The 26,191-nt window shown below is 37.4% G+C and overlaps 1 protein-coding gene across 1 annotated transcript; it reads right to left on the bottom strand.

Moving 5' to 3' along the window:
* Positions 1-2,606: 2,606 nt before the first annotated feature.
* LOC122028250 (lysine histidine transporter 1-like) lies at positions 2,607-4,988 on the bottom strand. The gene is made up of 8 exons (XM_042587275.1): positions 4,861-4,988; positions 4,377-4,528; positions 3,918-4,301; positions 3,437-3,830; positions 3,245-3,350; positions 3,048-3,139; positions 2,903-2,971; positions 2,607-2,791 (listed from the first exon to the last, which is right to left on the bottom strand). Exons 1-8 carry the CDS (start codon positions 4,912-4,914, stop codon positions 2,687-2,689), a joined length of 1,356 nt encoding a protein of 451 aa, XP_042443209.1. The 5' UTR covers positions 4,915-4,988; the 3' UTR covers positions 2,607-2,686.
* Between the last annotated feature and the right edge of the window lie 21,203 nt (positions 4,989-26,191).

Here is a 26,191-nt window from a genome sequence, read left to right on the forward strand (position 1 = left end):
TAGCCTTTCTTTAATTTTCACCTATAACTTGTTAGTGGAAGCAAATAGGGAAGAATAGAAATAATGAAAAACAAAGAGAACACTGCTAACTCCTTGATTTACTTGGTCTTCACCTCCTTGAGGTGACTAATCCAAGGTACACACCCACACGATTAATCTTCACTAAGACTTTCTCCTTTTCGAAACAAGAGCGAAGGTGGAGAAACCTTTACACGATTGTCTCTTCCTTTTCTAAAATGAGAGCTGAGCTTTGAAGGAGGAGACTGAAAATCTGGCAGCTTAGGAGTCACTTTGGAGGACTTTTATTAGCACAGTAGTTCTATATTTTCTTCAAGCTCCAAGAATTGCTTTTATAGTTTTTCCCGACATCAATCGACTAATGTGCACATCAGTCGACTGATGCGCTTCAACGACACTTAAGATTTTGAAAGATTTTCTGCCGTCATACTGCAACGGTCACTTACTAGTCGACTAGTACAGGTACCAGTCGACTGGTACTCAGTTGCAATCCCGCTGTCCCCTTTCTGTGTGTTTTGTTTACTTGGTACCAGTTGACTGGTGCGGGTACCAGTCGACTGGTACCTTATAGTTTTGAGAATCACAGCAATTTTACAGCTTGAGTTTTACATCACATTTACATACTTAAATTATCTCCTTAGCTCAGACTTTATGCCTCCAAGCATCTTCCATCAACCTTGCGCTCTTAGGATGCTTTCGTCTCCACGACTTCTCATCCTTGCGCTTGCCTTCAAGTGTTATCTTCGTCTTTGTCATGCTAAGTCTCTTTTTGCCAAGAGGCCGCTCCTCCGGGACTTTTCTTGCCAAGTCTTCATGATCGGTCTTTTCTTCATATTTGTGTACTCAATAATTATGTTAGATCACAAATAATGTCTAACTTAAACTTATTTAACCAAACATCAATAATGAGCAATGTCTAGAGCATAATTACTCCAACAGTAGTGAGTACCCTTTTATGATCATGAACCACATATCAATGTTGGATTTAAGGAAACACTCCATCCTCCATTTCCAATAACTCAAGTAATCTCCATTTAATAGTGAAGGACAAATAGTGTTATATCCTTCTTGGTGAGATTTTGACATTTTTACAAGAGGATATAAATAGAAAAAGAATTTCCAAAACTTTATCTTAGGATTATTAGTTTGAGATAAAAAATAATGTTATAGGAAAAAAAAAATGAAAAGAAAACTTTTTTCAAAGAGTAGAAAAGATTTTAAGAAACTCAAAAATTCATTAAGCTATTAGAGCAAATTAGCTCTGATACCAATTATTGGATCGTAAGAGACGAGAGAGGAGGTGAATCTCATTTGTTTAAAATCTTTTTTTTAAAGTAAATCAAAGTGCAGCAGAATGGGGAGAAGACAAACACAAAAAGACAGTTTCTTTTTACTTGGTTTGTAGTCCAACGACTACTACTCTAAGGCCCGCGATCCTTAATCACTTTCAATGGGCAATCCACTAAATGCTTGAATTGTACAGATATATAAGATGAGTAATTACAATGCAATTACAAATATAAAATATACTGACAATGAAGATTAAATCTTAGGCATAGGTTATCGGATGGCCTCTTGGAACAGTAATAGCAATACTTGCGCACGTAGCAACAATAGAGATGAAATAGTGAGTGTGATCGAAATGAATGAATGAGTTGATTCTCGGCTTGGTCACCGAGTCCTTTTTATAGGCACAGTTCAGTCGACTGATCCATGTTCCATAGATTGAACCTTCCGGTCGACTAATCCCGTCTACTGAACCCCATGTCATTCCTTCTTTTCTCTGATTTGACCCTTTGGATCTTGTAAATCATGTTATTTTGTCGATTGATCCCGCTAATCCATCGACGAAATTTAGAATTTCCTTTCCGCCGTTGATTCGATATGATGTATGTCGTTATCATATTTAGATCGATCGACTGAACCAAGTTATCTGTCGATTGATAAGGAATGTAATACCATTTTTGAGATTGATAAGGCTTTAGCCTAGGGGCTGACAATGTTAAAAAGGAGTTGCAATTTGAATTTGCGGTGAGAGAAAGAAAGAACGTGTGAGAGGGAGGAAGGTAGCCCGAGAGTTTTTTTTTTATTAGCTCTCTCGAGAATAATCCGGAGGTATAAAATTTTTGGCTATGCCATTATCGATAGCCGTGTAAGGTGTATTCGTAGTTATGAAATGTACCACGAGTAGAGAAAAATTAGGCTATGACTTTTACGAAGTTACTTTCTGCCAGATTTAAATGGATTAAAAATATTAAAAATAATTCACACATATCAATCTGCCTATTAAGTAAATAGAAAAAAAAATAATTTACTCTTTTTCAAAAAGTAAAAAAAAAGAAAAATTTTCAGATTCAAAAAAAGAAAAGTTTTCAAGATGACTTTTTTTATAATTTTTATTGTCGTCCTCCTGAATAAACCGTGACTTATATTTAAGAGTAAAAGATGGTACCATAAGTAATATACATTCATTGTACAACAACTCGCACTCCAGACACTTGGAATGCTACAACCTTTTCGCTCGATCAATAATTTAATCAATTGCCCATTTGTTGACATCACACAATGCACTTAATTTCAGTATGTACCTCTTACGTTTTCCTTGGTATTTAATTTGCCTCGCTATGAATCCCCACCCAACTCGTTCCCAAGTCAACACCGGCCTTTCTCATTGGTAGAACTTGTATTGCTTGTCTATTATGTTTCCGATGATGTCTCGCAATGCACCAATAGGAGCCAAGATCATCAGCAGGACCCCAAGAATTATGCAGATCTAATTAAGAAGGAAAAAAACAAAAAAACAAAACAAATTAATATTCATATTCAGGTTCGTTAATTCTGACAGAGATGATATGCAAGGAAGAGATGTTCTTGACTTGCTTACCCAATTAGTGATCCAAGATAAGCTAAACCTTCTGGGTTTGTAAATAGCAAGCCACATGATGCAAGGAAGCTGGAATCATAATGGCAATATCAAATGGTTTGTTACAATGTGGTGGCAATGTAAGGTAAGTGTTTGGAGCACTCACGAAGTATGTGGTCGGGGCGAACGCGAATCCGCCGAAGAAAGAGAGTAGTCCGCCGAAGAAGGGGAAGGTTATGCCGACGAACATGGTGAATGCTGCATGGTAGTTCACAGTCCAAGGAATTTAGTTCTCTGCTCCACGATTTACTGAATCGAATCGTTAAAGTGCGATTGAGGAAATTAATGGAGGGAGAGGCTTACCGACATAAGCACTTCGTGTTATCAGGCGAAGAGTTAGACCAGGAGGAAAGCGAAGCCTTTTGACCAGCACCGTCTCCATCATGTCGAACACAGGCATCGCGTAGATCTGCAGAATCAAGGATAATTAATTTGGAATGATGATCGATTATATATATTCAGGGGAAATAATTTATATATATATAAATCATATACCTGGTAGCTTCCGATCACGTGAACGACGACCATCATGTTGGCCATGGCAATTAGCCAGTGCGGTCTGCTTAGAGAGACCAGGATGTTGTCCTCGACTCCGTTGCCGAAGGCCCAGTAGCCGACGAAAGCCACAGGGAAGTAGCAGAGGGCGACGACGATGTAGGCGACGATCACGCCCTTCCACATCGGCTTCTTGGAAGGCTTCTCGGGAGTGGAAGGAATGGTGGCTTGGATTTCCAGCACCACGTTGTGGCCGGCGTACGCGAAGGCCACATCTCCCAGCGCCGCCAGGAACCTCATCACAGTCCTTTCTTGTGTATCAGATTTGTAACCGTATTCCACATGCTCCTGCTTCCCCTTGTCCACCGAAGCCACCCATGCAATGGTAGAATAACTAGAATGGATCGAGCAAGGAATTAGTAGTCAGTCCTTTTGTTTTTTGATCGATCAAGATCGTGAAGTAATTTTATCGAGTACGTACCTGAAAGACATAACAGCGGCGGCCAGAGATATCCCAGAAATAGAGTTGAAGTTGGGAAGCTGCGAGAGGACAAAGTGCACAGAGGCGAAGATCATGATGAAAAAGGTGAGCTTGATCTGCTTGCAGTCAGAGCAGACGACGTCGTGGAACTTCTTGAGGGATCTGCCGCCGGTGACCATGTAGACGATGCAGACGCCGACTTCCACAATCAGCTGCTGGGGAACGACGATGTAAAGGCCTAGCTTCTCGCCGAAAGCATATTGTCCCAACTCGTGGTACCGATCGAATCGCTTCCCGGGAACCATCTCGTGCATCTCCACCATTTGCCACAGGGTGTACAGGGTCACGATCCATGAAATGACCATCACGGCGATCCCAGGCCCCCTGCGATATGATCCTCAATTTGAGAAGAAAAGGAGTAGGGAAAATTAAAAAATCAATCATCAACTGCGTTTGTACCATCCGAGTTCGGACATGGCGTAAGGCAAACTGAGGACGCCAGCTCCGACCATGGCGGTGACATTGTGGAAGGCGGAGTACCACCACTTGGCGTTGCGGGAGGATGTGATGGGAAGCCAGTCGTCGATCGCCTTCTCCTTCTCTTTTTCGCTCTGCGATTGACCAGAAACCATTTGATTTATGAAACCAATCTCTCAATCTCAGCTCCCAATTCAACAACAGATTAATTATATTTATTCGATCTTAAACAAACTTAACTAAAAATTTGTTTTATATTCTCGAAAATTGATGTCTATCCTTTTGACACCGAGCTAGATAAACCTAATGTAATCAAACTAATTAATTGCGTCTGCAAATCCTTCTCTGCCAATGAATTCAAGTGTTCTTGATGTAAATAAAATTGATATTACTGATGATACTATAAGATGCGAAGGAAGCTACTGTACTGATAAATTTACAAAGTAGAAATATAGACTCCTGTTACCTGATTTTGTCTACTGTCGTAGTTCTCAGGGGGTGATAGACCTTGAGTTTCCATGCTGAGCCTTTTCTATCTTCTTCCTGGAAGGAAAGATTTCCCAAAGGAAAAGGATGACTACCTGTACTCCGGAGACGCAGCAATATGCATGGAAAGAATGAAGAGGAGAGGGATATGCATTAGAGGAAGAGAAAGGGATGCATTAAATAAACTTTTCTGGTAGGTTTCTCCGAGAAGTTCAGAAGAAACAGCTTGACATTCAACATTCTGTGAAATTTGATAGGTTTGACTTAAACAAATCTATAAGGACTAATTGCCATGGATCTCAAGGTAAGCAACAAAAAAGTCGATGATGAAAAACTATTGACATAGGAACAAATAGAATGATCTACCATCTACCACCTCAACATGGAAGACCTTAGAGGAAGAAGAACCAATATCAAAGTTGAGTAGTTATGAAAGTATTATTACACTCCGTTGAATTTTACAACTTTAATAATTTAAGGTATAACTAAAAATAAAGGTTGTATAATATGTTTTGAATGCAAGGAAAAATGAACACTATAAAATTCAATTTCTACTTGCAAACAAGTAAAAAAAGAAAAGGAAATATCAATTTCTATTTGCAAAAAAGTAAAAAAAGAAAAGGAAATACCAAATGTAAGAAGAAAAGAAGGACGGAACTTAGAAACTGATACCTCTTCGAGCACCCAATGGAAGATCAAAGGAAAAAAAAAAATTTGTGAGAGCTAGGAATGCCCACAAAAGGGAACAAGATTTAATTTGTATAAATCTATGTGTGATTTTTCTAGTTAATTGGGAAAATCTCGTAAGTTAATAAACACTTATATAACAAAATAGGAAAGTTAAAAATAAAATTATCTTGTCACACTTGCCTGGTAAGTTTGAAAAACAAAAAATTGTTTGAAAAACATCCACAAAAAATTTAGTATGCAGGAAGGTACGTAGACAACTAGCTATTATAGGAATGGTTTGGGTCGCAAACCAATACAAAGCATCCTCTTATTATTGGATCTTTTATGACTTTAATAAACATTATTATAATATACCTACGATCGTATACAATGTCTTTCCAATACAATGAAGGATCCAATATCCGATCTAAATGGAGAAGGATATAGAGAAATTACCGATATCCTACCCAAATACTCTATTATATATATATATAAAGGAAAATTTTATTTTTCCAAAACTAAGTAACTATTTTTGTTAATGTTAAGAGTAAGCTATATAAATATTTAATTTATTTTTTAATTATATATATATTTTTAATATGATATTAATTCTAATATGTTTTTATTGAATGATGATAATGGGATGGAAAAAATAAAAATTATTAGTATAGAAGATATTTAATTCTTTAATAGGTATGATCATGAGAATGGATATCCCATCTCTCACTATAATAAAATAAATATTTAGGGATGAATTTTTGGGAAGAAAAATATTCTTCACAATTTATAACGAATTTCACAACAAAAACAGAATTTGTCACCGATTAACAACTAAATTGGCAACAAAAATCAATTGTGGCAAAATAGCAATAAATAAATTTTTGTCATAGAATTTGTTGCAAATCAGAGTCGAAATATGAAATTCGTTGCAATATTTATAAACTCTGCGACAAAAAAAAAAAGTTCATCTCAAAAGCTTGCAACAATCTAGCAAATTTTGCGACATTAGCGACAAATCAATATTTGTCACAAATTGACGATGAATTTTCAAGTTTTTCACTAATTTGGTATGAATTTTCAAATTTATCCCAAAATTTAAATTTTGTAAAAAATAAAATAAAAGCACCCTAAAATGAAAGTTGACTTTAAAGAGCTCGGAATGACATGAAATATATTTTAATGTATTCGTATCGATCTCCTGATCACATTAATGACATCAAATATCTTATATAATTTTCCATAGTTAAATTAATAAGATCGAAAATATAAATTGTATGACTTAGTAAAAAAAAGTTAGGGTTTGAAATGTTAAAGTCATTATGATATCGAAAAATTATTGAATTAAATCTATTGGATGAAATTTATGTTTGAGACCATCAATGTGATCAGGAGATCAATATAAGTACATAGGAACTTGTTTCGTGTTATTCCAAGCTCTCTAGGGGCATCTGTCGTATTTAGAATGCATTTAATTTGATTTTTTTTAAAAAAAATTAGACTTTTGTTCATCCCAATTTAGCAATGAATTTCCATGTTCATTGCCAATTTGGGATGAACTTTCAAATTCACGCCAAAATTTTAATTTTTAAAAATCAAAATAAATGTGTTCAAAAAATGGATGAAGATCCTAGAGAGTTTGGAATGATATAAAACAACTTTTTATGTGTTTGTATTGATCTCCTAATCACATTAATGACCTCAAATATCTTATATAATTTTTTTATAATTAAATAAATTAGATCAAATTTATAAATCCTATGACTTAGTGAAAAATAATTAGGGTTTGAAAATTTTAAAATTATTTTAATATCCAAAAATTGTTGAATTAAATGTATTAGGTGAAATTTATATTTGAGACCATCAATGTGATCAGGAGATCGATAAAATGACATAGAACTTGTTTTATATCATTTCGAATTCTTTGGGGACATCTATAGTATTTAGAACTTATTTAATTTGATTGTTTTAAAAATCATAATTTTGGGATGAATTTGGAAATTCATCCCAAATTGGTGACAAATTTCCAAGTTTATCGCCAATTTGGGACGAAATCCCAAATTCACCCCAAAATTCTATTTTTAAAATTAAAATAAATACTTCCTAAAAATGGAAGATGACCCTAGAGAGTTCGGAATGACATGAAATAAATCTAAAAATTAATGAATTAAATTTATTAGGTGAAATTTATATTTGAGGGCATCAATGTGATTCAGAGATCGATACGAGCACATTTTAAGCTCTCTAGGGTCATCTTTCATTTTTAAAACATATTTATTTTAATTTTTTTTAAAAAAAATGTGTTTCTATGTATTATTTGATGCACATTCACATGCATTTCCTATGTATGACTTACATTATTTCACCTCTTTCTATCATTTATCGATATAATTACTCTTGTTTGTTTGGAGATATGCTCTTTCTTGGTTTTTTACTTTCAGGGCACGACTAGGAGCTTAAACGGACAGAAAAATCCATTGAAGCGGCTTTGGACAAGAAGAAAGACAAGAATTCTGGTGCCCATTGTTTTGAGGCATGGCCTGTGTGTACCAAACACGATCGTGCCATGTATCCTACACTAAGGGAACACACGACCACTATTTTGAGGCATGACCCATGTGTAATAGACACGACCATGCCATGTATCATGCACCGAGGGAACACATGGTTGTGTCGTGCTTAAGTAGCACGACCCGTGTTTCTTTCTAGAGATTTACATGACTGTGTCATGCCTGTACGACATGGCCCATGTGATGTACCGTGCCAGACCCTATAAAAGGGAGTCTTCTTCCCCAATTTAAGGGGGAAAGGGTCCTTCCTTTGGAAGAGACCCAAGAGGTCTAGATTTACTACTTTTCTAGCCATCCGTTAATAATCTGAAGTCGCACTCCACATCACCATCTCTCCAAAGCAAGGGATTGGATCTTAAAGACTCAAATTTCTCTCTATGGCTAAGTTTTCTTCTCCCTTCGTGTATTAGATTAGAAACTTGCCTACCTTTATGTCTCTTGGATCCATTCTCGTATTTATGGAGTAGTTCTTCGAACTCTAGGTCATAGAGAGTAATTGTGATGTGATTGTTGATGTAAAACATTATGTATTTGGTAATTTCCTATTCCATGACATGTGAGTAAGTGCCTTGTTCATGTTTGATTAAATGCTTGTGCGAACTTTAATTATATATATGTGTTGTTTGATGAATGTGTTGTATTGATTGGTCACTACGTAGAGGGAACGTTCGAGATCGTATGACTGGAGGGCCCTTCGTGACAAAGGGTATCCCTTTAATCGGACTTCTCGAGCGTTACTTTGAAATGGAGGCCAATTCTCTACAAGGAATTGCCTATATGTTTAACGGGTTTCTCCCTATCTAGTGTTAGGAGGGATTTGTGTAATTTAGAGATGTATGACAATGGGACCCTCATGTGACTGGGGGTATCCCTTTAACCAGACTCTCTAAGTTACCTTTTCTACTTCGAACATTCAATACTCATGGGGAGAGGCACTCCAGAGTATTGAGCCTCTCGCTTGGCTACCAGGATTCATAAACTCTAGTACTTAACCTGGAGGTCTAGAGTTCAAATCCGGGGGAAGGCAAAAATCCACTAGCCAGGGGTGGGAAGACCTGGTGAGTAACGGCACAAGCCCGAGGGTAGTTGGTCGACGACATAAGGGGTCGCCAGTTGAGCCGCTATTGTGGCCGCCCAAGGGACCGCCAAGGGGAGCCTAATGGACCACCATTATGGCCGCCCAAGGGGCCGAGGGGTCGGGTCATTACAGGATGGGGCTATAATTTCATTAGGAATAATCGATTTCCTATCCTCTTACCTAATCTTGAGCATACCTCAGTTATAAATCTTTATAACTGGATCATCAAAGATCCCGTGATTGACCTTGCACCTACTCTAGAGGCCCATCCTGAGTCCTCCTCTCATGGACCCAAGAATTACCAAGTTCTAGACCCCCACCAAATTCCTAAGCCAGCCAAGCATTCATTAACCTATGGCAATATGCGGGGCTCTAGGTTCAATTTTTCTAATTTTCATTCATCTCAAAATACTCTTCATGATGAGCATGCAACCTTCCACCAAACATTAGAGGGCTATACTGCCTTGACTTAGGAGCAATTCCAGGAGATTTGTAATCATTTCTAGAATACATCAAATTTTTAGGGTCAAGTCTTGGAGCTTGTGAGTGATTGGTACTTTGAGAGGGATGACCAGAGAAATTTAGGCAATCTCTGTAGATTACTAGATAGCAAATGGCTACTTTATCTAATTCTCACAAGCATCTTGGCCATCTTCTAAGGGTGACTAGATTTCATCCTCATGCACGAACTCCCAACCCTCGAGATCGACCACCTCCCCAATTTTATCCTCTCCGTCAGCCGTCACCTAGATATCATCCTCCACCTCCTTACTGGTTTCATTGGGATAATGATATGTCCAAGTCTGGGGGGCATTGTATAGTGTACAATCCTATTTGGCTTCTTGCAGTTGCTTTCTTTTGTAGTTTTAATTTGAAGTCCTATTAGTTCTAGTTCAATTTTATTGTCTTCATGTTGAGACTAGTGTTACATCATTGATCATGTTATTACTGACTTGTTCTTAAGTAAGAATTCTAGCACGTTGGTTCTTTATTCATGTTATTTGACTTAAGTGCTAGTATGTTTGGTGATTGATTTTTCTCTATCATTAGTAGCATGAAATTAGCATAATTTTATTAAAAAATTTATATTATGGCCTAATTTTAGGATCTCTCTTTACTTTGCCTTGTTTGGATAGTTGATAACTTTATAAATAGTTATGATTCATTAAACTTATTAGTACTTGTGGTTGTATGGTGACTTCTTGAACTATATTTTGGTTACTGGATGAAACTCGGATGATGTCAGCTTACTCGGATAAAAAAATAATTTTACGAGTGGAATTTAGCAATTTACCCTTTTGAGACCGAGTTAGGTTACTAGAAAAATAAATATTAAACTTCTCTTGATACCGAGTTCGCCTTTGAAACCATGGGTAGTTTAAGAGGGATGAACCAAACGTGTGGTAGGCAAGTGCCTATCATCGGAACCATAGGGAATTTAGTTGGATGATGACTTGACTAGGCATAGAGTTTGAAACTTGAGAAACTTAGGTCACTCATCGCACTGCACATGAATAACTATTATTTAGGCCACTTTTGGATTACATTGATATCATGCTAATCAATGAAATTAATTGATAGAGTGAGATTAATTCACTAATAATTATGATGCACTTTATTGACACATGAGTTTAGATTGTAGGTTTTACTTGAGGACAAGAAAAAGTTTAAGTCTGGGGGTGTAATGCGCATAGGTTATGTGTTTCTAGATACTATTTGACGCACATTCACATGCATTTCCTGTATATGAGTTATGTTATTTCACCCCTTTCTATCATTTATCGGCATAATCACTCTTGTTTATTCAGAGATATGCTCTTTCTTGGTTTTCACTTTCAGGGTGCGACTGGGAGCTTAAACGGACAGAAAAATCCATCGAAGTGGCTTTGTACAAGAAGAAAGATAAGAATTCTATGCCCACTATTTTTAGGCACAACCTGTGTGTACCAAACACAATCATGCCATGTTTCCTGCACCGAGGGAAGACACGACCATTGTTTTGAGGCACATCCCATGCGTAACAAACATGACCATGCCATGTATCCTGCATTGAGGGAACACACGGTTGTTTCGTGCCCAAGTAGAACGACCTGCGCTTCCTTCTAGAGATTTATATGGTCGTGTTGTGCCTGTATGACACGACCTGTGTGACATATCATGCCAGACCATATGGTCTTCTTCCCTAATTCAAGGGGGAGAGGGTCCATCCTTTAGAAGAGACCCAAGAGGTCTAGATCTACCACTTTTCTGGCCATCCATCAATGATTCAAATCCACGCTCCACATCGCCATCTTGTCCAAAGCAAGGGATTCAATCTTAAAGACCTATATTTCTCTCTACAGCTAAGTTTTCTTCTCCCTTCTTGTATTGGATTAGAAACTTGCCTACCTTTATGTCTCTTGGATCCATTCTCATGTTTATGGAGTAGTTCTCTAAACTCTAGGTCATAGGGAGTAGATGTAAAGTGATTGTTGATATAAAACACTGTGTATTTGGTAATTTCCTATTTCATGACATGTGAGTGCATTATGCATGTTTGATTAAATATTTGTTCAAACTTTAATTATGTATATGTATTATTTGATGAACGTGTTGTATTAATTTAATGCCACGTAGAGGGAACGTTCGAGATCATATAGCCGGGGATCCCTTTGTGACAAAGGGTATCCCTTTAACTGGACATCTCGAGCATTGCTTTGAAATGGAGGTCAATTCTCTACAAGGAATTGTCTATATGCTTAATGGGCTTCTCCCTATATAGTGTTAGGAGGGATTTGTATAACCTAGATATGTATGATAGGGGGGTCCCTCATGTGACAGGAGATATCCTTTTAACCGGACTCTCTATGTTACCTTCTCTACTTCAAGCATTCGATACTCATGGGGAGAAGCACTCTAGAGCAGTTACTCAAGAGGATTGTACGGGTACATAGTAGGAAATTCCTACAAGTCATACACATAGAGAGTAGGAGATTACCAATACCGGGGCACATCAACTAGCATTGCAATGAAACTGAAGTCCAAGAGTTGCCTTATCAAACCAACCATAATCACCTACACCTCTAGACTTCTATTTACATCTCTCTCTTTCTATCTCTATTTTTCATTCGTTAGTACTTAAGGTTATAATAAACTTTCGTGAGTCTTGATAACTTCCTTCACCTTCTTGATTAGTGCTTAACCACGGTCCCTATGGATCGATATTTTTATTACCGATGACGTAGCTATGCACTTGCAGTGATGTAACAACTCACTAGGGGCATCTTCCATTTTTAAAACATATTTATTTTGATTTTTTAAAAAATTAAATTTTGGGATGAATTTTAAAATTTGTCGCATATTGGTGGTGAATTTCATGTTTGTCGCTAATTTGGGATGAATTTCTAAATTTGTCCCAAAAATTATTTTTTAAAAAATTAAAATAGATACGTTTTAAAAATTGAAAGATGACTCTAGAGAGATCGGAATGACATAAAATAAGTTTCTATGTATTTATATTGATCTCCTAATCACATTAAGGACCTCAAATATCTTATATAATTTTTCATAGTTAATTAATTATATCAAAATTTTAAATTCTATGACTTAGTGAAAAAGAGTTAGGGCTTAAAACTATTAAAGTCATTTTGATATCCAAAATTACTAAATTAAATGTATTGGATGAAATTTATGTTTGAGGGCATCAATGTGATTAGGAGATCGATACGAATACATAGTGTCACGGCCCGAGGGAGTTCCTGCTCGACAAATGGAAAGCATCTCCCCCCTTATGACAACATATGAAACCAGAATGCATAGCCACATGGCTATACAAGTATAATAATCTGTAGTGTGCATGGCTAGCTAGAACAAAACAACATCAGAAGATAATAAGATAAACAATGTAAAGTACAAAACGACTCACTATGAGCCATCTCAACTTACACAATGACACCAAAACAATCACGAAGGGAGCCATAAGGCCAAATAACAAGTCAAAGTTGAATTATTACAAACATAAAGATTAAAGCATACAATATTAGTAAAGAAATAAGAACATGATTATATATGACATAATAAATACACATAATCATAACTCACATAATGGATGCACATACCCAATCTGGATCTAACACATAAGGTATAGTGATCAGTAAACACACTAGGGATCAACAATTGATCTGCTTGTAACACGTGAGTAATATCATCGACAACATATACATGTATGATAAATCAACATGTATTAAGCATGACAACCATGTGCAATAATCATATCTCAAGCAAATGCAACAAACATAAGTAAATGCATATATATCTCCAAAAGATGCATCGCACATCATATGCATATGCACATGTATGTGTCACTCCTACACTCCACTCCTGCCGCCACTACATCTGAGTGATCAAGCGGGCAGGACTGTGATGACTACTCTATCTCCTGCTACCACTACATCTGAATGGACAAGATGTAGAGAAGCTATCTAGCCATATAACAAGCAGGGTCACTACCTGTACAACTCTAGCTACCACTACTCAGAGTGGACAAGCAGGAATAATAGGACAAGATGAAACCAACTCCAGCTATCACTCACCCTGAGTGTTCAAATGGCAACTCACTCAACCATAAGGGAGACATTGGTTGTCAGTATGTAGTGCAATGATGTATATGATATAAATAATCATGATGTAGACTTAATCATCATCAATGCAACAACTCCATCATCATAGGTACATTCAGTACATGATCTATCTATCACCTAAGTTTATAGGTATGAATAAATCAAACAGATGTCTAATAAATAATAAATACAGTAAGTAACAACACCTATAGTACACAAAAGACACATGTGTATACTACAACATAGGTATAATCAATATGACACCTCCACTTTGTTGGTCCCATGTGGCCGACAAGAGGGGATGAATTGTCTGTAAAATACAAATAGTCCCTTTCTTGATCTTTCAACTTAGTTAGATAGCGTAATTAAAATAAAGCAAAAATAAAGAACCTAGATGGTTTAGGTTACATCTAAAGAAAGTAAGATGGTTGTTTACTTGGTTGCAACCTAGATGGTTGTTAATCCAAGGCGTTGAAGAATGCTCCACTAGAAGTTACTCTTTTGCTGAAGGTAGAGAAGCCTCTTACACACTTTCTAAGCTCAGAAATCACTAGGAAATTGAATACAATTGTTGTAGTTCAATTGTTGTTGAATTCTTAGGTCCAGGAGCCTTTTTATAGCTCTTAGAAAATGTTAACCATATCTTGAAGGTGGCTTCAAGTGGGTCCAAGGAGCCTTCATTAGCCTAAGTTCTATCCGTGGAAGATAAAGTTTTATCTTCAGCTAACGACTATTGAAGGTGCCTCCAACAGGATAGAAAGTGCCTTCGACACTATCCATGGAAGGCGCCTTCAAGCCATTAAAGGCACCTTCCCTGAGACAGGTCAACTCCTTAGTTGATCTTGTTCGTGTGGGTGATGCTTCGATTAAACGGAATTAACCTCACCTGAACCCAACCCAGACATTATCCTTGAGCAGGCATCCTTCTTGGCTTCTTGTACCTCAAAGGTCACACACATCCTTCTTATCTACCGGTGTACTCTTCTATAGCTCCTCGTCCCTTGGATGCACCGAGCTCTCCAGCTCCTTTCCTGTGTCTTCCTTCTCATCCTCTGCGTCTTCCGCTTCACTTCTTGTACTCCTAAATTCCTGGACACTTAGATATAAGGTTTCAAATACAAACATAACCTAACTTAACTTGGTTGAGCACATCAAAACTACGACTTGGTACTTATAATCTTCCCCTTTTTAATGTGTATCAACCCGAGTTAAAGTTAAGGAGAAAAAATGCAATAGTCTAATTAAGTGAATGCAAATTGCAAATAAACATTAATTATGCAATGAACACTAAGTATCTAGCAAATACAGAAATAAATTTTTAATTATCCTAACTCCCCCTTAACTTATACCTATTTCTCCCCCTTTGATCACATAAAAAAAATTAGAAAAAATAAAATTAATAGTTAGAAAATTTTGAAATATTTTTCTAGGGGTACATAACAAGAATTACAAGTAGGCTAATAATTTTCAAAGAGCAATAAATATGATAAAAAAAAATATTTTTTTTATTTTAACAAAAAGTATAATGTTCTATCAGTACAAATATTTTTGAGAAGAAAAAAATACAAATTGAAAAAATTAATCAAAATTATTTTTTATTTAAGACAATAAATTAAAAATTAAGAAATTTTAATCTAAAAAGGATTTTGTAACCTAATATAGGGTTCTTTTTACTGGATTCACTAAAAATTTTAGTGGTACATAATCCTTAGGGATTTTCCTGATCTATCCTTGGTGATTTCTAATGTACCAGTTGATTATACCATATTTTCTAAATCTTGACTTTTGAAAATTCTTTGAACATGCATGGTCATTTTCCATTTTCATAATTTTTATTTTTATATTTTCATTTTCTATTTTTTAAATTATCATACATAATTAAGGGGCATGAATTTGTTAAGTTTAATTTAGGCTTAGAATTTTCATTTTCTAATTTTAGCATATTTTTAGATAACATCTTAATAAATTCGAAGACTGCTTGGGAGATAGTGCAGGCACCTCACTTACCTCGTAGTTTGTTTCTCCCCCTTCATCACTGCTTTCCTCCAAAGATCCTTTCCCTTCATCGATGCTCATCTCTGAGGAACTTTTGGTGTCTCTCTAGTGGTCTTCCATCAGGGCTAGTCCGGCGTAGGCTTCAATCTTGGACTCGAAGGATGAGATTCATCTCACGCTGCCTTCAAATTCTTGTGCTTTGATCTTGTTGGTCTTTTACATTTGTCTTTCTCCTTCTTCTTCAGTTTAGAGTAATCATCCTTGATGTGCTCTTCTTCTTGATAGTTGTAGCATCGAACCTTCCCTTGCTCCAAAAATGGTTTTTCACCTACGACTTATTAAATTTATTAGATTTAATAAACTTACTAAATTTTCTTATCATTAGGGCCACTTCTTCTTCATCGATTAACGCATCAAAATCTTGTTTCTCCTTCTAGGCTTCCAGGGCAAGGTTGTCATTCGACTTCTAGATTTCTTTGGGATTTGCACATCGAGTTTCATGAAGTTTGAAAGTCAAAAACAAGTTTTCTATTGTACTTACTTTGAAGTTATTAGAGATGTAGTATGCATCTACTAAGGATGTCCATTCAAGAGTTCTCGAAAAAGTGTTGAGCGCGTGCCAAATAGAATCAAGGTTCGTTACCGATTCTCTGAGATTGTTGAGCTGAGTGATGAGTTCTTTGATCCTTACTTGGAGTTGAGCTACCTTCTCTCCCTTGTTCATCTAGAGGTTCGTTAGCTGGGTTCGGAGGATGTCCTGTTTTACTAACTTGGCTTCTAAAGTACCTTCATATAGTTTCAGGAATTTCTCCCAGAGTTCTTTGGCAGAGTCATAGCTACTAATCCAATTGACATCTTGGGGTAGAAGACTATTCAGTAGATGGAACTATGCTTTGTCATTCACCACAAAATTGTCTTGTTATTTATTTATCTATGAGTACTCTTATTTTTCAGCTCCTTGTTGGTTCTTAGGGGCTAAAATACCATATTTCATAGATAAAAGAATTTTAAATTCTATTTTAAAAATACCTCCATCCAGCGCTTCCATTGCGTGAAGACTCCTTCGAACTTCGGTGGATAAATACTTGAACTGACCATTATCTTATTGTTGTAGAGGTGGTTAGTCCTTCTGAAGCTGTTTGGTTCTGATACCACTTGTTGGTCCCGTGTGACCGGTAAGAGGAGGGTGAATTACCTGTAAAATAGAAATAACTATTGGAAGCAATCTTGCCTCAATATGGTCTGGTGTGCCCATGGGTTTTGATAGTTTGGGCAAAGAGTTAAAGTTAGATTTACCCTTGTATTTGATACATGTATTTGAGTTGTGCAGGTTTGCAGGATACATATATGACTCAGCTTGATAACTTCAGCACCGGTGAAGAATTGAGCATCCAAGGGACTATGGACAAGACATCAAGGACAAGAGCTGCGGGGAGTACACTTCGAGGCATACTCAAAGAATGGCATTGGGAAAAACCATGGGCTTCAATGCATCCAAGGGACGAGAGCCAAAAGAAGTAGGCTTGAAGGCAAAAGGTTAAGGCTGCGAGGTAGAGTCAAGTGAGTCGTGAGGGTTCGAGTGCTGAGAGATTGTACTCAAGGTAAAATCCTAAATTTAGGATTTACCAGTTGACTGGTACCTTTACCAGTTGATTGGTGCAGTCGACTACTCAGTCGACTAGGAACGAACAGAATATTTTTGTTCGCTCAACCAGTGTGGAGTAGTCGACTGGTAAAGTCACTAGTCAACTGGTATTGAGTCATTGAGTTGTAATAGCCAAATTTTCACAGAGGGCATTCGACTGTTATAGTTACCAGTCAACTGTAAGTGGAGTTTTCCAACCCATGACCTATATAATCAAGACTTTGGAGCTTGGTTAAGGTTGACGAAATAGAGGTGGTTAACTCTATTAATTGTCTTCCAAGTGCATAACATCTCAAGTGTTCTTGTTAGAGTTGTGGTGAGGTTTCTCCACCCACAAGGAGCTACATGATCTAACCGGAGATTTTTTGAGGAGTCATCCACCGACCAATCGAGATCGTCCACCTTACAAACAACCATGGAGTAGGAGCTTTTCTTTAAACCACATAAATCGACGTGTAGTGGTTTGCTTGTTTTCTTTCTTTTCTTTGTGGTTTAGCTTTCATATTCATATTTGTATTGTTTGTATTTCGCCGTACTAACAAATATGTAGGAAAGCAATTTGGGGTAATGAGTTATTCAACCCCTCTTCTAGCCGACCATCAATCTCCAATAAATAGTATTAGAGAGAGGATGCTCTCCGTCGGATTAACCACCGAGGAAGCTAAGGATGGATGGCTTGATTGTTCTGCCGAAGTATGAAGGGGGAAGTCTATGGGATTCACCTTTTGGGGTGTGAAGATGAATGCTTTCTTCGAGATAAATTGAAACATTATGATGGTGGTTGAGGAGCCATTTGAAGTCCTAAGAGATAAGAAAGGGAAGAGACTCTGACCACGTTATTGGACGGAAGAGCAAGCCTCACGATCAAAGGCAAATTCAAAGAAAATATCAATTTTAATTGATATTTTTCCTAATGATGTGATGAGTCATGTAGGTAAATACAAAAATGCTCATTAGCTATGGAGAAAGGTAAAAATGGTTCTAGGTGAAGAACCTAAGCCTACACAAGAAGAAGAAAAATCCGAAGAAAGGGATGAAGTGGCTTAAGTGGAGGTGGAGCAATTGGAAGTTGACCCATATTCAAGATCGAAGGAGGAGAAGATGAAGAAATGTCATCCACAAGCGTGGATGAGAAAACATCATCAAAGGTTGAAAAAGAATCTAAGATGGATGAAGAAGAGGTCTTGGAAGTAGTTAACCTACCAAGCACCTCCACCAAAGTGAAGTCAAAGGACCATGTTATTTTCTTTGGGTGCAATGAGAAGGGACACTACAAGAGTAGGTATCCTGTGGGTAAGAAGAAGATAACTCCTAAAACCAATCAAGTTATTTTAAATGCTAACATGGGTTGTTGGAATGAAGTAGCTCAAATGAGGAGAATGTGTATAGTGTGCTTCACGTGTGGGGAGAAGGGCTACTACCATACCAAATGCCCTAAGAAGAGGGAGATCAAGAAGCTAAGACATTTGAAGAAATGGGAGAAGAAGAGAAGCTCAAATTAAGGGGGAGCTTTAAGGGTAAGGGAGGTATACTCTAATTTGAATTATAATTCAAATTTTTATTTTCCCATGCCTGCTAGGAGAAATAATTTTATTAATCATAGAAAGCCTGTTGGTTTTAGATATCATGATATAAATAAGGTCAATGTAGATCATAACCCTAGGAGATCTTGGTAGCAATTTGAGCCGCAAAAACTGCTTTTTGCATTGCGGAAACCCAGAAGCTAGCCACAGATTCGTGCAAAAATATATAAAATAATCTTGTACATGTTTGTCTACACTAGATCTACATCAAAAGAGCATTACCCTTGTAGTGATGCCCTTCGCTTATCCCGCTCGTCCAAAGGTTGCCGGATCTCGTAGAGTGTCAAGTGAACACTCCTCTACACATATCCACACGGACAAAAAGGTGGAGAGAACAACTTAGAGTGTGATAGCACCCTTGAGAAGTCTTGGCAATGGAGGATGAGAGGGAGAGAAACACTAGAGAGGAAGAAGAAGAAGTGAAAAAGCACACCATGCAATTCATTCACACACCTAAAGTGGCCGGCCACTTAATGGAGGTTTAATACCTCCATGGAACACCAAGAGTCATGGCTCTTGGTCTTTCTCATGAGGTGGCACACAATGATGTAGCCTTGATGATGTGGAACATCATCATTGGTTGGCCCCATGCCAAGTCACAATGAGGTGGCATTTGGTCAAATCAAACTTGACCCTTCATCTTCCCTCTCAAGTCAAGTCAAACTTGACCTTTTTATCTCCCATGGTTGATCAAACCTAACCTTTGATTCAAGTCAATTTAATTTAATGAATCTCTATTCATTGAATTAAATTGGCTCAATGAATAGTCAAAATTAGACTTATTCAACACATGAATCAAATTGAGTCCAACTCAATTAGTCTAATTTGGATTACTCTTAACCCAATTTGGTTCATCATATGAACCTAATTCTCTTGGTCCATCATATGAACCTAATCTCCATCTAATTGCCCTTTGTGTGTGACCCTATAGGTTCTTGTAATGTTAGCAATGCTCCTAACCCCATTTAGAAACTTAAGTAATCAGCGGTATCTAGTAACACATCATTATTACCCAAGTTACAAGAATGTTGAGATCCAACATCACCTTTGTGACTATTAATTGTGACTCTCACAATATGTGATAATGTCTTTCTATCTTTGACATCTAAATTGATCAATTGAGGCATAGACTGTGCCATCCTCTAATCAATTTATGTCTTGAACTCCAAGTAGACTCACTCTAATCAAATGAGTTCACTATCTCATATTGACTCATTTGGGCATGACCATACACTTAGTGGTCTCACTCTATCAAGAATCATGATGTCACTCCCATCATATAGGAGGGATAGATCTCATCTATATCACTCACATCCCTCCACATAATTTGTTACATACCCAGTAATCACCTTTATAGTCCACCCATTTACGGGTGACGTTTGACGAAGCCAAAGTATGCAACTCTTTATATAGGGAACCATGGTGACTTCAGGTCCAAGGACTGATAGTCATACTAATAGTCACATGAGAAAATATATGACACTCATATAACGATCCATGATACTTTCTCATAACGGGTCATTCAGTATACATTCTCCAATGCATACCCATGTGTCAACTTGATATCTAATATCCATGACTTGTAAGATCAAGTCATCCAGTTGACCTACATGCCAGTCTCAACGCATTAACATTGTCCCTGAATGTTAATACTTGACTAGGAACAATTAAGAGTAGTGTTCTTTATATCATCTCATCATCAATTCAACCAATCGATTGATATAGATATAAACCTTCTACTCAAGGACACTATTATACTTAGTTATTTGGCACCAATACAAGTAAATATAATAACCATAAGAAATGCCTTTATAGATATATATAGGAATATGATACATCGAGTCCATACAATAATCATCATATGATTGGCTCTAGGGCTCTCGCTAACAGATCTATTCATGATAAATCTAATAATGGTAGACCTAAGGAGAACCTAGGCATTAATCCCAAGATGGAGAGACATATGCCTAGAAAGATGGATTGGTCTAGGAATGTCTAATGTGCATAAGTCAATTCTAGGGTTAGGAATCTAGAAAATGAAAATCAAGATTTGAAGGTAAAGCTTGATAATTTGGAGAAAACCCTAGAGAGCTTTAATATTATGTCTAAGGGGTTTGTTATGATGTTGGGTAGCCAAAGACCCAACAATGATAGATCAGGTTTGGGATACCGATCTAGTTTCTTCAAGGCCAACGAGAAATCATATGCAAGGGTGGTAAATTATAATGTCAAGGGAGAGTCATCCAAAGCCAATGAGAAGAAATATGATAGGCTTGCATATAATTTTGGCAATGATGAAGTGTCCAAGGTGCACCATTGTTGTTTAGTCATAATGGAGAAAGCATCTAAGAAGATGGCTAAGGTTAAGAGCTCTAGAGGGAGCTCAAAGAGTCAATTTGAGATCCATGACGAATGAATCTCAAGTGGATATTACTTGGGGGTCTAGTTGGGTCATGGAATGTGCCAAAGTGGTTTGGAGATGGACTTAAGTCTCAAATCCAAAGAATTGACACAATTGAGTTATGTTTCATGCATGAAAATATGAAACTGGATTCATATTGCATAGAAATTAGTTTTAGATGTATAGATGTCATATAAACTAAATCTAGGGATGCATTGTGCTTTAGTATGGGCAGATACATAAAGTGGAAACCAAAATTAGGACTTTAGGTCAAGGCTCAATTGAACCATTTAGATAGTTTTAAGTTTTGTGTCAATCATGGGATCTGAGATATGTATATTTATAAATGTATTTTTTCTAAGTAGACACAGGAAAAATAGACCTCTTCATAAAATTTGAGGATTTTTGGATGTTTGTGGAATTATTGGTGCATTTCTGAAGTTGGGTCAGAAATACTTTTTAGGCTAAAAACATGGTTTCAATCAATTGGTAACACTGTTTATCAAACACAGAATGGTTCTATAGGGTTGATTCAATGAGGCAATCGACTAGTGCCTATGGCAATCGACTAATATAGTCTGAAAACTATTTTTCTATATTGGATTTGACTGGGACAAATCGTATAGGGGTATGAGATCCTTGGAGGATAACTACACAAGTTTAGGGTTAGTTTGGATGATCAAGATTCAATAATTGGGATATTGTTGAAATCTTTTTGATATTAGGTAAAAGGGGAGAAGTAAGGTTTAAGTGTGGAAAACCTTAAATACCTTTGCGGAGAGAAATTCCTAGCTCAATGAAGAGCTTAGGTGTAGGGGGAGCCTTGTGATAGGTTTCAATTCATGCTACATGTTTGATTAGCATTGTTATTTTCTATTATATTTATTCTAATTTACATGTATTACCAAATATCAAAAAGGAGGAGATTGTTGGAAGCAATCTTGCCTCAAGATGGATCGGTGTGACCCTGAGTTTTGATAGTTTGGGCAAAGGGTTTAAGTTAGGTTTACTCTGATATTTGATATATGTATTTTAGTTGTGTAGGTTTGTAGAATACACATATGACTCAACTTGATAGCTTCAGGTTTGGTGAAGGATGGAGTATTCGAGGGACTGTGGATAAGGTAGCATGGATAAGAGCCGAGGGAAGCACACTTTGAGGCATATGCGAAGGATGACATTAGGACAAGCCGCAGGCTTGAATGCATCCGAGGGACAAGAGCCAAAGAAAGTAGGCTTGAAGGCAAGAGGTCAAGGCTGTGAGATAGGGTCAGGTGAGTCATGAGGGTCCGAGTATTGAGAGATTATACTTGTGGTAATACCCTAGATTTAGGGTTTACCAGTTGATTGGTACCTTTACCAGTCGACTAGTGCAGTCGACAGGGAGTGAACGAAATTCTTCTATTCACTCAGCCAGTATGGAGCAGTTGACTGTTAAAGTCACCAGTCGACTGATATCGAGCGGTTTGGTTGTAACAGTCGAATTTCCACAGAGAACAGTTGACTAGTATACTTACCAATTTACTGGTATACTTACCAGTCGACTGGTAGGCGAGGTTTTCCAACCCGTGGCCTATATAACCAAGGCTTTGGAGGTTGGTTAAGGTTGAAGAAATAGAGGTGGCTAACCCCCTATTAGTAGTCTTCCAAGTGCCTAGCATCTCAAGTGTTCTTGTGAGAGTTATGGTGAAGTTTCTCCACCTGCAAGGAGCTACGTGGCTAGCCAAATGTTTTCCAAGGAGTCATCCACCGACAGATCGGGATTGTCCACCTTATGGATAGCCGTGGAGTAGGAGCTTTATCTCTAAACTACGTAAATTGACGTGTAGTGGTTTGCTTGTTTTCTTTCTTGTCTTTGTAGCTTAGCTTTCATATTCATATTTGTATTGTTTTTATTCTACTGTACTAACAAATACATAGGAAAGCGATTTGGGGTAACGAGCTTTTCCCCAACAATAACCCCTTTTTTCAATCTTTTAATTTAGTTAGATAGCATAATTAAAATAAAGCAGAAATAAACTAAACAACTAAAGAAAGTAAGACGGTTGTTTACTTGGTTATAATCTAGGCGGTTGTTAATCCATGGCGTTGAAGAATGCTCCACTAGAAGTTATCCTTTGATGAAGATGGAAAAGCCTCTTACACACTTTCTAAGCTCAAAAATCACTAGGAAATAGTATACAATTGTTGTAGTTTAGTTGTTGTAGAATTCCTAGCTCCAGGGGACCTTTTATAGTTCTTGAAAAATGTTATCCGTAACTTGAAGACACATTCAAGTTGGTCCAAGGCGCCTTCAATAGGCTAAGTTCTATCCATCGAAAATAAAGTTTTATCTTCGGCTAATTGTTATTGAAGGCGCCCTTTAGCCTGTTAGAGGCGTCTTCGACACTGTTTATGGAAGGCACCTTTTAATCCATTGAAAGTGCCTTCCCTGAGGCAGATCAGCTCCTTAGCTGATCTTTTTCACATGGGTGATGCTCTGGTTAATCGAAGCTAAGCTCACCTGAACCCTACTCCGATATCTTTTCCTTGAGCAAGCTTCCTTCTCGGCTTCTCATCCCTTGAATGTCATACACATCTTTCTCGTCCACTAGTGTACTTTTCCACAGCTCCTTATCTCTCGGATGCATTGAGCTCGTCGACTCCTTTCTGTTGCCATCCTTCTTGTCCGCTGCATCTTTCGCTCGACTTCTTATGCTTTTAAGTTCCTACACACTTAGAAATAAGGCATCAAACACAAACATGACCTAACTTAATTTGGTTGACCACATAAAAATTATTATAGAGTACTTACCCACTTAAGATTCTAGAACTCCTAACAATGAGATATACCAAAGGAGGTAGAGAAATCCTTACTCTGAACAAAACCTCAAACTAATCACTAAGTGATCCATTGTTCTCAAAACGCATCTTCTGTATCTTCCTTCATGTGGCTCTTGGTCATGTAAAGGTTAAGAAGATAACTCTACACTTGTCCACCTCACTGTAGATCATTTATCAGAATGTATCTTTTGGGTTATACAACTAGGTACACGTGATCCATAGTCAAAATCCCCATGAAAGAATACATCGATCCTATATTGGTCGAGCCAAGACTAATATATAGCTAATTCAGTTCTTTCTACGTCTGTACAAGTCATGTACTCAAATATGCCTTTTAGATTATCTAACCAAGCACGAGGAATCCAGGGATCATAATCTCAATGAAATACAGTAAGTCAATCCTCAATTGATTGAACCAAGTGTAAATTGGTCCTCTACTAACCGAACCAACAAGAGTAAATTAGTCCTCTACTAACCTAACCAACAAGAGTAAATCGGTCTTCCATTGACCAAGCCACCTAGGATAAATTGATCATCTACTACCCAAGTCAACAATGATATATAACTCTATCTTTCACTTAGTTGGTAGTAGCCGGGGTTGGTATGGTTGGTAATATTTCCTGAGACTGCAATCCCTGATCTCTAGTAGGGCTTGATGGGCCTGACCTCCACTATTTGACTCAACATCAATCGAATCTCTAGAAAAAATCACTTTTCTGGAAATAGACTTAGATACCATCGACTCAACTAGTCTTTTCTGTGGTCAACTCGAACCATGACCGTAAACAGTGCTTGACTCAACACATGTCATACATGCTAGAAACAACTAGACAAGTACTAACAGAAGTGTATGATAACAGTTATACAAACTTACCTCCTATAGCTTGTGTAGATCCTGATAGGCTAGGTAGAGGAGGAGGAGGAGGGGGGGGGGGGGGGAATAGCCTTGCAAGTAAGTTAAAAAAATCTCTTATTTTTGCTTAACAAGGATACACAATTAGATTAAGTTATAATAAGCAATTAACATTAAAGAAAACAACTTAAAAAAATAGGTAAAATGCTAAAGTTTACTTGGTTACAACTTAGATGATTATTAATCCAAGGAGTTGAAAAGCTCACTATAAACTCTTTTGTTGAAGGTGAAGAAGCCTTTGCCACTCGTTGATTGTTTAGAAAAGACTAGGAAAGTTAATATAGAAGTTATTCTTCAAGTTCTGTTTAATTCCTAGCTCCAGGAGATTTTTTATATCCTCCTGGGATAATGTTACCATTGGGGTTCGTCGCTCGAAGATGCCTCCAAGGAAGTTCAAGGCACCTCCAAGAAGTTAAGCTTTATCCATTGAAGATAAAGCTTTATCTTCAGCGAATAGCTATTGAAGGCACCTCCAATAGGCTTGAGAGGACTTTCCATGACGACTCAAGGGAACCTTCTATATCGTTGAAGATGCCTTCCATGATCAGGCATTGATGGAGCCTTCCATCTCCTTGACGGAGCCTCCAGCAGCTTTTGGTAGACTCTAAAGTCAACCTCAGAGTTCACTTTTCTTTGCATGGGTGATACTTCGGTCGGCTAGAGTTGAGCTCACCTGAACCTAACTCAGACCTTCTCCTCATGCAGGCTTCCTCCCCAGTTTCTCATCCCTCGAATGTCGCACATGTCATTCTCATCCACTGGTGTTCTCTTCTGCAGCACTTCATCCCTCGGATGCACCTTGTCCCCATGCTATCATTCTCACTAGCTATGTCTTCCACTCAACTTCTTGTGCTCCTATGTTCCTGCACACTTAGACATAAGGAATGAAAGACAACATGACCTAACTTGATTTGGTTGACCATATCAAAACCAACCCAGAGTACTTACAATCCCCTCCTTTTTGATGTGCATCAACTCAAGTTAAGTTAGGGTTAAACAAACAAGTAATAATTAATTTTGACAACTTAAAATTGCACAA

The sequence above is a fragment of the Zingiber officinale genome, chromosome 10A (genome assembly GCF_018446385.1).
Source record: "Zingiber officinale cultivar Zhangliang chromosome 10A, Zo_v1.1, whole genome shotgun sequence".
In the NCBI taxonomy this organism is placed as follows: Eukaryota; Viridiplantae; Streptophyta; class Magnoliopsida; order Zingiberales; family Zingiberaceae; genus Zingiber; species Zingiber officinale.

Excerpts from the sequence above, each read along its gene's own strand:
- LOC122028250 (XM_042587275.1), bottom strand. The coding sequence starts at position 4,914 with ATGGAAACTCAAGGTCTATCACCCCCTGAGAACTACGACAGTAGACAA. Across the intron at positions 4,529-4,860 it reads ACGACAGTAGACAAAATCAG|AGCGAAAAAGAGAAGGAGAA; the intron begins GTAACAGGAGTC and ends GGTCAATCGCAG. Across the intron at positions 2,972-3,047 it reads TCGCCCCGACCACATACTTC|CTTCCTTGCATCATGTGGCT; the intron begins GTGAGTGCTCCA and ends TTATGATTCCAG.